Raw genomic sequence first — 13,037 nt, 5'->3', positions numbered from 1 at the left:
TGGGGAAGGAGAAAAAGGTATGTTCTGGTCAGACTGCAAACCATTAGGGACAATGGTTAAAGGTATAAGGATGGTATTTAAAAGGTGTATCTTATTTGAGAAGTTGCAACTTTGATTTTTACCGAAGTAGCTTCCCATCCACTATTTCACTGTAACAGATGACATGCATTCAGAATTCACACTTTACCTGATTCTCTTCGGAGTGGTTCCAGTTTTGAGCCCATGGAAACAGACTAATTCTGTGCCAGGAGGCCAGCATCAGAGGTCAGCGGATGAAGAGGAAAGCCTAGTCAGAGAGCTATAAGAACCAGGAGAACACCGTGCAAGCAGAGCCAATGAGAAGACTTAGAAAGTTAGGGGTGATCAACACATCCAAATGGCAGAAAAAAAGGAGAAAAAGGATTAGAAGATGCTTTTAACAGGACAATCGAAGGTTCCAGACAAAGAGAAGGAGGATAGGCTGAAAGGGGAAAAATAGCATGAAACAATTCCTCCTCTACAAAGAGGAGGCTCTCAGCACAGAAATTAACTGTTCAGGATTAGTTACAGCTTTCCCCCACAAAACAGGAGGTATGTGTCTAGGAGAGCAGGTACAGATGAGTTCAGGCATGTAAGAAAATAAGCTGAGGTGGTTTGTCTAGGTTCCTGGTGAATTATGAAGCATTCAGGGCAATAAAATATAAAGATCTTTTATCTTACCTGTGAAAGACTCTGTAGTGAGTTTCTAATATCATGCAACACTCTTCGCAACTGCATCTCTATGGCAGAAGGAGGATTCACAGGGCACGCCCTGTATGGGGGGGCAGCATGTCTATGTGAATAGGGGCAGCCGAAAGGAGAAGAGAAGGCACTACATGAGGCGCCTGATATGTTGGGGACACTGTGAGCACTCAGAGTCCTCATGTGTTCACACAGGGGCCTGTCTGGCCACTCATGGACAGAGTGAAGGGAACAGGTGGACTGGGATATTGGAGCAAACTGTGGACAAGGGGGAAGCCTTCCGTGGTGGCATTCCGCCAGTCCTGTGACCTCACTCTGGGGGGCTTCTTCTTTCTTCACAGAGGGTGGGGGGATGAAGATGGTGGATTTAACCACAGACTGACCGTCATGTTCAGTCACTTCCTTTTCCAATTCTTGTTCATCTTCCGATGTGTACTTGTAGGTGAAGGAAGGTGGGCTGCACCGGGTCTCTTTTCCTGGAGATAATCGCACATTGACAGAAGACACGACCCTTACTGGGCTCAGTAAGGTGGTCGGCAAAGACTGAGACCTTCTTAGGGGATAGCCAGCTTTCGCAAGCAAGTACCTTTGTTTCAAGAGATCCTTTGATTTGATTAGACTACGGCCTACTCTTTGACCAGACAGACTGCAGACCTTCATTTGAGCTCTCTGCAAGGCAGTGTTCACTCGATCCAGGGAAGAGGGAAACCCTGTTTTCTTTTCAGAGCTCACACCACTGCACTGAGCTTCAAGGGAAGCCAAGGATTTGAGAATATGGTGTGTGGTGTACTGAGCAAATTCACATTCACTGCTTTTCTCCACATCACTGTCTCCACTACCTTCCCTCGGCTCTCTAGCTGAGGGTGGAGGTGCATCCTTCTCCGTGTCTGGAGGCTGAGCATCAGGGTCACCGGGACTCCTCGTGGACTCTTTCTCTCCAGTATTCTCTGCAGTCTCACACAGAGGGAAATCTGGGTTGTCTGCTTTTCTTTCGTCAGCAGCCATTGCCACCTTGGCTTTTCCTTTCTGAATGGGGGCTCGAGACTCCTCTTCTGACTCATTAAAATAAGGCTGGTCTTGTACTTTAGGGGTCACGTGGTCTTCACCAAAGGATGTGACAGTGGTCTCGCTGTCACAGCTGTCAGCACTGCTCCCCATGGCTTGCAAGGGCTCGTGAACCTGCGACAGAAAACATTTAGGAGGATGGGAATAAAGTCAGAGACAGCACTGGCCAAAGACTACAGATGAGATGTGTCTGGACTCAACCGTGTCCTGTTGTGGTTGTTCTAGCTTTTACTGTCTCCCTCCCCACTACTCATCGAGACTGTTTAAGATCTATTTTTCTTACAATTCCTTTCCAACCCATGACACTGACTCACAGAATTGGGCAAAAATGTCTTACTCTTCTCCTCCAATACCTATTATTCCCCTAGCTCTTCCCACCTGCTCTTCATTCTGAAAGGAATCATGTTCTTTTCCCACATCCAACCAGGCTGGGTTTGTGATCAAGAGGCCCTAGGACCAGGGTTCTCCACAGTTTCAGCTCAGATTCTTCTAAAAACTCTTCTTATACTATGGCCCCTTCCCTAAGCTCAACAACTTCCCGCTCATGCTAAGACATAGGGATCACTTCAAGGAAGCAGTCATCCTTACTTGCAAACCTAGCCAAGGGTCTTCTTTCTTCCTCATCACTAACATGTGTCTCAGGCTGCCTTTACCTTGTTTATTTCATCACACTATATACTCTCTTCCCACTGCCCATTTTTTTGCACACTGTATTTTTTTATTTTAAATGTATTTAATATACATAACCTGTCAAATAACATATCTTAACCTACTCTATCTTAAGTAAGCTCAAACCTCTTATACTAACTTTGTAAAATTATCTAAAATAAATCTTACTTTATTAATATAATATTTAGGGACATGTAGTTTATTGAATACTATAAATGAAAAACAAAATTGTGTAAGTACAAGAGAGACAATGGCCACTCAGTGGACATGATGGAATGCAAGAATTCAAAACACAATATCCATAAAACACTAACACACAGTACAGTATAGAGTACTGCCCATTCACTCCCAGGAACACACACCAGATTACATCCACTGCTATTGTTCTGTATAATAAAAGACACAATCAAATATTGAAATTTGAGGATTTCTACAGAACAAATGCCACTTTGCAGCATTGTAAAGCTGCAAATTTCAAGTCAAGGAATTACAGCTTGGGGAGCAGAGACTTATTTGCCTTTATTATTAAGTTTTATACCATGTTTTCATATTACTGTTTATCACTTTTCCATTTTAACCTGAAGAATTCTCTCCAAAGGTTTTTCAATAGTTTTAAATTTTATTCTCTTAAGAATATTATGCATGAACACAATGAATTATGATCATAACTACACTCCCATTTCTCTACTCCAAGTCCCCCTTTACCCCCACAACATGTCCCCCTCTCAACTTCATAACCTATTTTTTTATCTTGATAACACACCGAGTCTAATCAGTCTCACCAATATGTACTAAGGTGTAGGGCCACCCACTGGAACATGGGCAACCTACTAGTGGCCAGAACTCCAAAGAAAAATGCCTCTTCCCTTAACTGTTCTCAGCTGCCAATAACGCAGTCAGAGTGGACCCTTGTGATCGCCTCCTCTCATCTAATGACTCTTCCAGGTCTTCTTGGTGACTTTCTTGCCTGTTTACCCTTCAAATGCCATGTTTCTAGAAAGTTCGTAATTCTTTTTTCTCCTTATTTCAATTTTCAAGTTTTATTAAAGACACTTTGAATACCTTTTCTGTTCATTCTGTGACTCTACATATCAACCAACCAGCAGTTCTTCAAGGATAAAGAAGTACCTGCTTTCTGGGTTACCTAGCACAGTATAACTTTTCACAGAAGTCCATGTAACTAGCAAGAATACGAGTTTTCAAATAAGTTATTATAAAATGCTGGAATATACTAAATGTAAGCAAATAAGAAGAAAATCAGGCTAAGCACTTTAATGACCAAAGTAATTTAGTCCTTAGTAATAAAAAACTAAGATGTTTTTTTAAATACTCAGAGATCATGAATGAGTAAAACCTGAAGTTTATAGTCAAATACTTAGTGATGTACATTCCAGACATTTTATTCCTATTTCCATTGGATAGACCACCTTGCAATAAGACACATAGATAGATAGCCTTAAAATGAATATTAACGAAAGTGCCTATTAAAATAGGAAGTAGTACCTGAAGATGGTTGAGGGGGAGGCAGTCTGCAGAGTCCTCAGCAAAGCCACTACTGTCGGAATGCTGACTTGCAGTTCGCAACAGATGATCTGTCAGTAGAAACACGCTGTTAAACAAAACCACTGCATAGGCCTGCATTGGCAGCAACATTAGCCTAGATATGATCCCTAATGAAGCAGCACAAATTACTTATGAAAAATCATGGCTTTAAGCATGGTAAGTAATCAAGTTCAAATGAAAGCTGGATCAGATTCTCTATCAGAAATTCTCAGTATTCACTTGCTAATTAGGCTCCAATGGTAATGTATTTGGTAAATCCAATTAAGTCTTACCATAGAGAAAAACTGTATAAAACAAAAAAAAAATTATAAAATGTAAATCTATAAAAGATAGTTAAGAAGTAAAATTAGAAGTTTACATGCAGAATGCATTAAAAAAGGTCTGTATCTTCTTAGTTTGAAAAAATGAAATTAAGGGCAATAAACTAAATCATTTGAAATGTGAGGTTATTTAAATATCTCTAATGTTTCTAATGATGCAAGTATTTGTATTAGGAAATAATTCTTTCATAACAATTACACCAACGTCAAAGACCCAATTAATGTATAACATTGTTAATATTGTAAAACATGTATACTGTAATGTCACAAAGTTCTAATTTCTACATATATAAATATGTATATGTGCTTTTAAGAAAGATGCTAAGTACAGCAAGCAAAATGACATTCTATTCACACTAGAGCTACCATAAAGGGGGATGCTATAGCTAGACCCTTTGCAAGGATCTGAGAGACAGGAGAGTCTTGCAGAACTTCAGAAGCAACAGGCTAAGTACAGTGCTTTACCAAATAATTTGAACCAGATAATATGACTAAATAAAATCCAAAATTAAAGTTCACTTAAGTTTAAAAACATTCCACCGGAGTTTTAGGGTTCATGAAATAGTGACTTTGACACTATTAAAAACTGAGAATAATTCTACAACAGTGTTATGATGAGTTAAGCTCTATAATGAGTTAAGGAAGTGTTCCATATCCTTACCAAACCTAGAAAGGCTGGAATAATTACCAAACTGAATTGTAACAAACCATTCCCACCAGTTCTAACGAGGTATTACATTCATTCAAAAGTGAATTAACAATAAATGAACAATCTATGTCAGAGCACTTGTCACTGTACTGGTGTTTCCATGTCTTTGTTATGTTTTGTTTTATAACTATGAGCCCATGAAATCAGAAACTTTACTTATTCCTAATGTTCTGGTATGTAGAACAACATGGCAATGTTTGCTTAATGACTCAGTTGTAACTCTCAACACAATTAAGCAGCCATAAAAATAATCTAGAAGTTAAAAGGCGTATTTGGTTGGGAAAAGGGAACTTCGGTGGAGTACAGAGAAGGCAGAATGACGAGCTCAGACTTAGTTTCTTCAAAGATCTGTTGAATGTGCAGTGGAATAAGGTCTGAGCCTGTTGCCCTCAAAGCTGAGCACCATGTGACTCACACAGTCTGAATGGCAATGGATACTGCAGGCATGGGCATGGGGAAGTGAACAGAACAAAGAACCCAAGTTTCTTTTTTGCTTCATGGAGCACAGCAGTAACTTCTCTCCTTTGTGGATTGGGATCACAGCCCTCCATTGCCTGGGACTATTTCCAAAGATAGAAAAAGTATTCCCTCAGCTACAAAGACACAGGCACTGCTGTGTTCATTTATAATCCCAGAAAGACTGACAAGTTAAGCTTGAGTTTGAGGCCAACCTGAGCTCCAGAGAAAGGCCTTGCCTAAAAATACACAAACGACATTCTAAAAGTCTAAATATCCCAATCTAAGGTCTTTAGGCAGACATTTCTGTTCCATAAAAAGCATAGTTCTCTTGGGCTAAAGAGATGGCTCAGTAGTTAAGAACATTTGTTTTTGCAGAGGACCTGGGATTAATTCCCAGCACCCACATGGTGGTTCATAAACAACTATAACTCCAGTTCTGGGGATACAACACCTTTATCTGGCTTCCATGGGTACCAGATACACAGACATCATACAAGCAAAATACATAAAATAAAACAAGGAAATCTTATAAAATGAGACCACAATTCTTTACTAGAGAAATTTAGGTCTAAGAAAGATTAATCCTCAGTTCTGGAGACATTGGATGGTACCTAAATTTAAAAGTTAGAAGAAGCACTTAAGTGTGAAAACACAAAACAAAACATGGAAACCATCCGATTAGTATCAAAGAAACTGAATAAAATCAGACTTTTCTAGATTTTTAAGAAAAATATGTTGTATCTCTATAACAAGAACAGTGTTGGACTTCTAGGGGTGTGAAGCTACCCAATAAACACTGGGCTGTGACATGAGCTAAGACACTGAACCTTTCTAAGGTGCAGGAGACAGTCCCTGCACCTGAGATTAGGGAAGTTCAACTTGCAAAGTCCTCCTAGTGAAGCCATGCATTGTTTCTATTAAACTAGTGAAATAAGTGTCCTGCTGATGATTCTCATTCTAAAATTATGATCAGTCAATGACATACCACATTACCAGAATTTAATAGGCTACCTTCCAAAATAGATTAAATGTGGCTGTTTCCTGTCCCCCTTTCTCCTGAATGAACACACAAAGCTCTTTTACTGTTACTTTATAAAAATTTATTCACAAATATGAATACATAGTTTTGCTTATGTTGTAACAATAAGAGACTGAAGCCTGTGAAAGGAAGAAACTCAGATTTGGCCATAAACTGAATACATGTCTTCCCCATCACTCACAGCTTCCCTTAAAGCAATTTTACTCTAGTTTATCCTCCGTTGACACGTGACAAGTTGCTTTGCCCAATATGGCCCTTGCCTATCCACCTAAGGCAAAGATTTAAGCATCATTTTACACCTCAAAAACAGATGTCTTTATGGACTTAAGAAAGAGAGAAAATCTAACGAGAAAGCTCAGTTTGTGTCTGACTGGAGCTGCAGTGAGGAAGGCTCTAGTCTTTAATGCCATACTGCAATGAAAGAAAAGTCACGTGCAAACTGGCCCTCAGCAGGAATTTCAGAGATCAGGAGACAAACATGTAATTTTCTATTCTAGGAACATACATATAAATTTTTGTTAAAAAAAAAAAAACAGGGTGGTTTGGTATGTGTAAAGTTTTAAAAATAAACAGTCCTACCTTCAGTGGTCATTTAACTTCTTCCTCTTTCTCTAAATATCAAAAGCTTTGCAAATCTAAAACCAGACGGCATTTTCTAGTTGCAAGTCAAAAGTGTAAGGAATGGATCCAAAGGTTCTCTGGTCAATAATTAATGATTCAAGAGAAGCATGGCATCTATGGCCACTCACCTTTGATCTACACTTTGAATTTATTTAACTTGGTTTAACTATTGCGAGCGAGTTTTTGCCAGTTATATTGCAAGTATTATACTTACAAGATATATGTGCATAAAGAGAACACAGAACAATAAGAGTTTTCAGTCATAACAATGTAAAAGTAGTCTTAATGTGTTTCAGGGCATGTGCAGATTTGAATAATATTGAGAGCACCCAGAAACGTTTAATGAAGTCATTACAGGATAAACAATCTAGTATTAGTTTATAAGCATAAAAATCTCCCCTGTATAAGGACCTCACAATAATTATATGAAGAAATGATACCAAACCCCACCCTGTATCCTAATCCTTTCACACTTACTGCTATGGCACACACTGACACATAGACCACTTTCCTTCCCAGCCAACAACACAGAATAATGATGGGCAGTGGTCCACTTACCTCTTTTCGACTTGGCAAGGCCTAGCTGGCAAGTGGCTGGCACGTGAGGTGCTTCCCCCTCTGTGCTCTGAACCTGAAAGAGAATCCTCTGGAGTTAGGAGAATCTACGGCAAAGAACTGCGTATCTCTTGATGGCAATTCATTAAACAAATCAGTCCAACTAAAGTGTACCAAACATCATATAGACATTGGATCTCAAAATTGTCAGCATGTCCCACAGCTGTGCTTTCTGACCTACTTCCCCAAGTGACATGCAGCACTCTACCTAGGCAGCTGGGAGAGAAATAACACACAAAGTAAATGCACACACAGACAGAACTGTAAGAAAATGCTACCACACCAGGAAGCTGCCCACATGTTAAACTTAAAAGTAGTTTCAATCTGAGGAAAAATATTAATCTGTGTATCATAGGAAGTGATTACTGAGCCATATTTGATATACAGATTAGCATTTTTCCTCAGATTGAAACTACTTTGAAGTTTAAAATTTGGGCAACTCCCTGGTATGGGCCATCTTTAACCTATGGCAACTTTTCAGAAATGTCATTATATGTGGTGTTATCTTAGTTATGTCTGTATGTAAGTGGAAAGTAAATCTTAATACAACTAAAACCTTGAAAAGTCTTACCCATAAAATCTCTATAAAAATTCTATCTAATGGAGGTACCAAACCTACAAAAGTTGCCTGTCTTTTTCTTACCTGCACAAATACATCATTGTTCAGGAAATTTTGATTCTAAATGCTATCATCCTGTGGAGATACTAGCTAGCTATTCTACTATGACTAACTTGTATCATTTGGAGGAGGCATATGTTAATTTCCAATACTTTACCACATAAAAGTAAGCAAAATGACCAAACACAGGTTTTCAAACTTGAACAAATCAAAGAGCAAATAGCAAACAAAGTTTTAATTTGGACCCTGGAATATTTCAAGCTATGAATTAATTTAAAACTAATAAATATCCCATAGAAACGAATAGAAAGCCAACACACACACACACACACACACACACACACACACACACACACACACACAAACACAATGCATACATACCACCTCCAAAGTTTAACAGTACTACTACCCAGTTCAGGAATTTCTGATGTGATATGATGACTATATGCTATCAAGTCCCATGAATCCACAGTTATGACTTGAAGAAACTGAAAGTAATGACCATTTAACACTATTCTGAGTTTGAGACATATAAAGTAAGCTCTACTGATCCTTGCTACTATTTAAAAATTATATTATTTAAAGCAGCAGATACAAGTTCAACCGGAAAACCATTGTTTTAAGTACTAGGGAACAGAACACATTTTCTTTTTATATTCAACAAAAGGCCTATTATTAGCTGCTACTCAGACCTAACCTAATACAGACAGATCTCTGAAAAACAATCATTAACTAGATTAAAAGAGTGTAAAAGAAATCTAGATAACTATTTATATTTTAGGAATCTAGCTTAGACACAACAAATTACTATTTCTCACTTTGAAATGTAGAATTGGCAAATATTCTATTTCCTTAGAGATTAAATTAATCACAAAGTAGTGTGGATTTAAAGAACACGCTACCTTCTCTGTCTGTCCTTCATGATGTTATTCTAGGGGAAAAAAGACTTTTCCTTCTATTCCAAAGCCCTTCATCCTTGCACTGACGACGGAGAGGATTGTGTTTACTTACAAAACTAACATCAGTAAGCCTATTCTCACTCAGCAAACTTCACAGAATTAAGACAGCAAGTCACAGCATATTTCTTAGTTTCTATTATTGGTCACAACTATGCAAAAGTCAGATTTGAGTGGAAAATTAGGAAAACAATACAAAATGAAGTTCTACATAGCAAGCTTTCCTAGTGTTGTGTGGCAAGCTGGCTGTGTGCTGCAGGTGGCTTTGATTACATTCTTAAAAATATAATCAAACATAACTGAACTGAATAATAAGTAATACGTTTTCTAAACTTTAGGTAAGTTCAAAACTTTCCATAATAAAAAGAAAACAGACAAAAAACACATTAAGCCAAAATAATAAAGCCACTTGTTCCTAATGTTTTGGGAACAGCTTTCTGAATCAGTGTCGGTGTATCAATCATGACTTTCGTTTCTTGATTGCAATATCTTTTGGATGTTGCCCTTCACTCGAACCAAAACAACACCAATCACTCTTGTCATTGTATATATATATAAATATAAAATAATGTTGAAATAAAATTTAAATTAGAGTCTTAGGAATTACATTATGTGTTGTATCACAAAAAAAGGAAAGGAAATAAATCAAAGAATGTTTTGCAAAGAAGTTGTGTGGGGCTGTGACAAGAACTTGAGCTCTCGTCCACTGACCTCGCTAATCTCTGTCCACCTATCTGCTCCATGGTAAATGTATGGTGCAGTTAAAAGTTCAAGCTTTACTAATGCCATTTACTGGCTTCTAAAAATTATCTGTAATAATTATATGTTTTTACAATTACAAAATAAGGGTAAAAACTCTTCTACCACAGTCCTTAAGCCAATCAAAAGTAACTGCAAGTGAACTTTGAAATATGAAGTAGCAATGACACACAATAGAAGATTCCTCTCAGCCTTCCATCACTGACCATCTCCTGACCATCTCCATCTGACATCATAGGAAGTATGGCATCCCTCAGTGAGATAGTGAAAGCCACTGCTGGGAAGTGGTACCTAAGTGGCAGGAAGATGTAAGGGAGGAAAACGGTTGCAAACAACCTTCTTTGTACCAGTCTATGATTCTTTAATTACTTGTAAGTTACCTTAAAGAAAACTGCTATTTTAAAGCACACAACACAGTTTGTTTCTACTGTTACATATTTTTTTTAACAAAAAGACTTAAGGTATTTCAGAGTAAAAAAAAAAAAAAAAAGCAAGTAACAAGCCAAGCCCAGTGACTATTTGGACATCAGAGCAGATATCAATTTTTAGAATTCATATCTTATCTTTAGAAATTAGAGCTAGGACTAGGCATGGTGGGACATGCCTATAATCTCGATATTTGGGAGGCTGAAGCAGGAGAATCAATGTGAGTTCAGGGTCAACCCTCGATGCACAGCAAGACTTGTCTCAAGAAACAAAATTCACAGTCAAATTTGAGGGCCAAAGGAACAATGTAAGCTATTCCTCAAATACTTTATGGATCTGGAATTGTTTGAATTCAGATGAAAAAATAAAATAAATCCTAAAACTTAGAAGCTAAGAGCAATAAATTGTATTAGTTAAAACCAATAATAAGTACAAAGACAGGATTAGAAACAGTTACTTTAGGAGCTCAAGAAACATTACATGTGCATCCAGTAACAGTTACAATTAACTAGTTCATTAGCACTGTGAGAGGACCACCTGGCACACAGGGGTGGGCTCCCAACACTAATACCGACATGCCTTATCCACAAAACATGAGCATTCAGTAGGAACACGTGAACTGTGAACCATTCAGCCTTCTGATGTCTTAACTCCTTGGAGTTACCATACTATATTCAAACAAGTCAACAAAAACCAACAAACAAAAATTATCCATTTATGCCACTAAGAATTAAAATCCTCTCTCCTTACCCCAACCAGAAACTGAAAAAGGATTTAGAATTTCTGGGTACTCTGGACATTCTGAAATGTTTTTTCGAAGGCAAGCTGACTTTGAACTAAAACAGTCTATAGGCTTTTTCACCTTTTTCTTTTCTCAACTAGAAGAAACAGACACTTCTCCTAGGCCTGTATCAGTCTTATCTGTCTGGCTCTCTTCACAGTCAAATATCTTCCCACTTAGGTGCTGGTTCCTGTTACTTCTTACCTCCTGTCTCAGCTGACTAGGCAGCGTCATCCAAAGTACCACAGCGAGCTGCTTCCGTTGAGACGACCGCTTGGAGAGCTGGCTTTCTGAGAGAAAGAGCTCTAACTTGTATCTACTTGCCTCTCACACAGGAACAAACACTAGCTACAGCAATCAGACCCCAACCAAAGGGAGTCTCCGAGAGAACCGGTATGAGCTACTCTGGAAGGGATGTTAAGTCGGCCTCTGGAGGACTGTTCTTTTTGTCTGTTAGTGATTCATATCATGCTTACAAGGAAATGAAAATAACACATTTCCCTGCTTTATCCATTGTTCTATAAGCTTTCTCTGAAGTTCCCAAAGAAAAAAACAGAATTCTAGGTTTTTAATGCATATTTTAAATAGATATGAAAAAGCAAGGACTTGTTATCCTTAAAGTTCCTCTATTTACAATAGACAAAGTTGACAGAATAATTTATTTATTTAAGAAAATATCTTACTATGTATACCAGGCTACTAGCCTAGAACTTGCTATGTAGCTTCAGCTTGTCTCAAACTCATGGTCATCCTGCCTCAGTCCTCTGGATGCTAGTATTACACACATACAAAACCATTCCTAGTGACAACACACAAACACACACACACACACCAAATATCTAATATTCCTTAACTAGTCATGTAATCTTAGACGGCACAAAAAGGTTCACATTATTTTGTCATTAACTGGTTTTGCCAGCAGAGGGCGCATATGAAAAAGGTCTACGACGAAACTCAACAAACTGCATCTACCATTTAGGTGTTATGGACCTCTCGTGAATATTATTGGAACCCTTTCAGAGAACTGCCCCTTACATTTTTACTTAGAATTCATTAGTTCTCGAAAATCCTAGAAGGCACAAAAAAAGACCTGCCACCTACTGTTGTCCAAACTGAGTTAACAACATGAAATTTTCAGATAGTGCACAATTTGTATAGGTTTGTATATTGCGGTAGGTACAGCGCAGAAGTGTGGGAGCTGTCGGATCTACTTCAGTACAGAAGAGTTGGCATGGAGAAGGTTCGCACTAGACCTAGTAGTTAGGACTAATTAGACCAAAACAACACACAACAGAATCAATAGAGAGTTTTTAAAGCAAACATCATAATTCTCTTCCATACTCATTTTACTGAGGCATAAATTACTTTAGAAATAAAAAAAATGGAAATATAAACTACAGGAAAAAGATTTAGGGAAAAGTAGCCTAAAAGAAAAACGTACACTATTCCAAAGAACTTCTAGTCCCCTTCCATTTTACTCTTTAGCTATAATTAACATTTAATAATTCCAAAAACCACCAACCAACCAACCAAAGAAACAAACAAAAAAAACATAAAAAGCTCAATCAACAACTGAAATTTTGAAATGAGTAAAAAAAAATTTCACTAATGTGACTGGTACAAAACTCAGCTAAGAGAACATGATGGGCACCATTACTTATTCTGTTCTTCAATGGCAGAAAAATGTGATTCTAAAGCTAGACAAGCTATTACCGA

General features: G+C 37.9%; 1 protein-coding gene across 1 annotated transcript in view; it reads right to left on the bottom strand.

The window, feature by feature from the left end:
• Itprid2 (ITPR interacting domain containing 2) overlaps positions 1-13,037 on the bottom strand; it is a 37,227-nt gene that overhangs the window by 13,601 nt on the left and 10,589 nt on the right. Inside the window, exons 9-11 of the mRNA XM_006997459.4 lie at positions 7,724-7,796; positions 3,958-4,046; positions 700-1,899 (exon numbers count right to left, since the gene is read on the bottom strand). Coding sequence (XP_006997521.2) covers positions 700-1,899; positions 3,958-4,046; positions 7,724-7,796 — 1,362 coding nt within the window. The remainder of the gene's footprint in view (positions 1-699; positions 1,900-3,957; positions 4,047-7,723; positions 7,797-13,037) is intronic.

The sequence above is a fragment of the Peromyscus maniculatus genome, chromosome 4 (genome assembly GCF_049852395.1).
Source record: "Peromyscus maniculatus bairdii isolate BWxNUB_F1_BW_parent chromosome 4, HU_Pman_BW_mat_3.1, whole genome shotgun sequence".
Lineage (NCBI taxonomy): Eukaryota > Metazoa > Chordata > Mammalia > Rodentia > Cricetidae > Peromyscus > Peromyscus maniculatus.
Note: the sequence above shows the minus strand (reverse complement) of the source record. Positions and strands in the feature narration are given on the sequence as shown.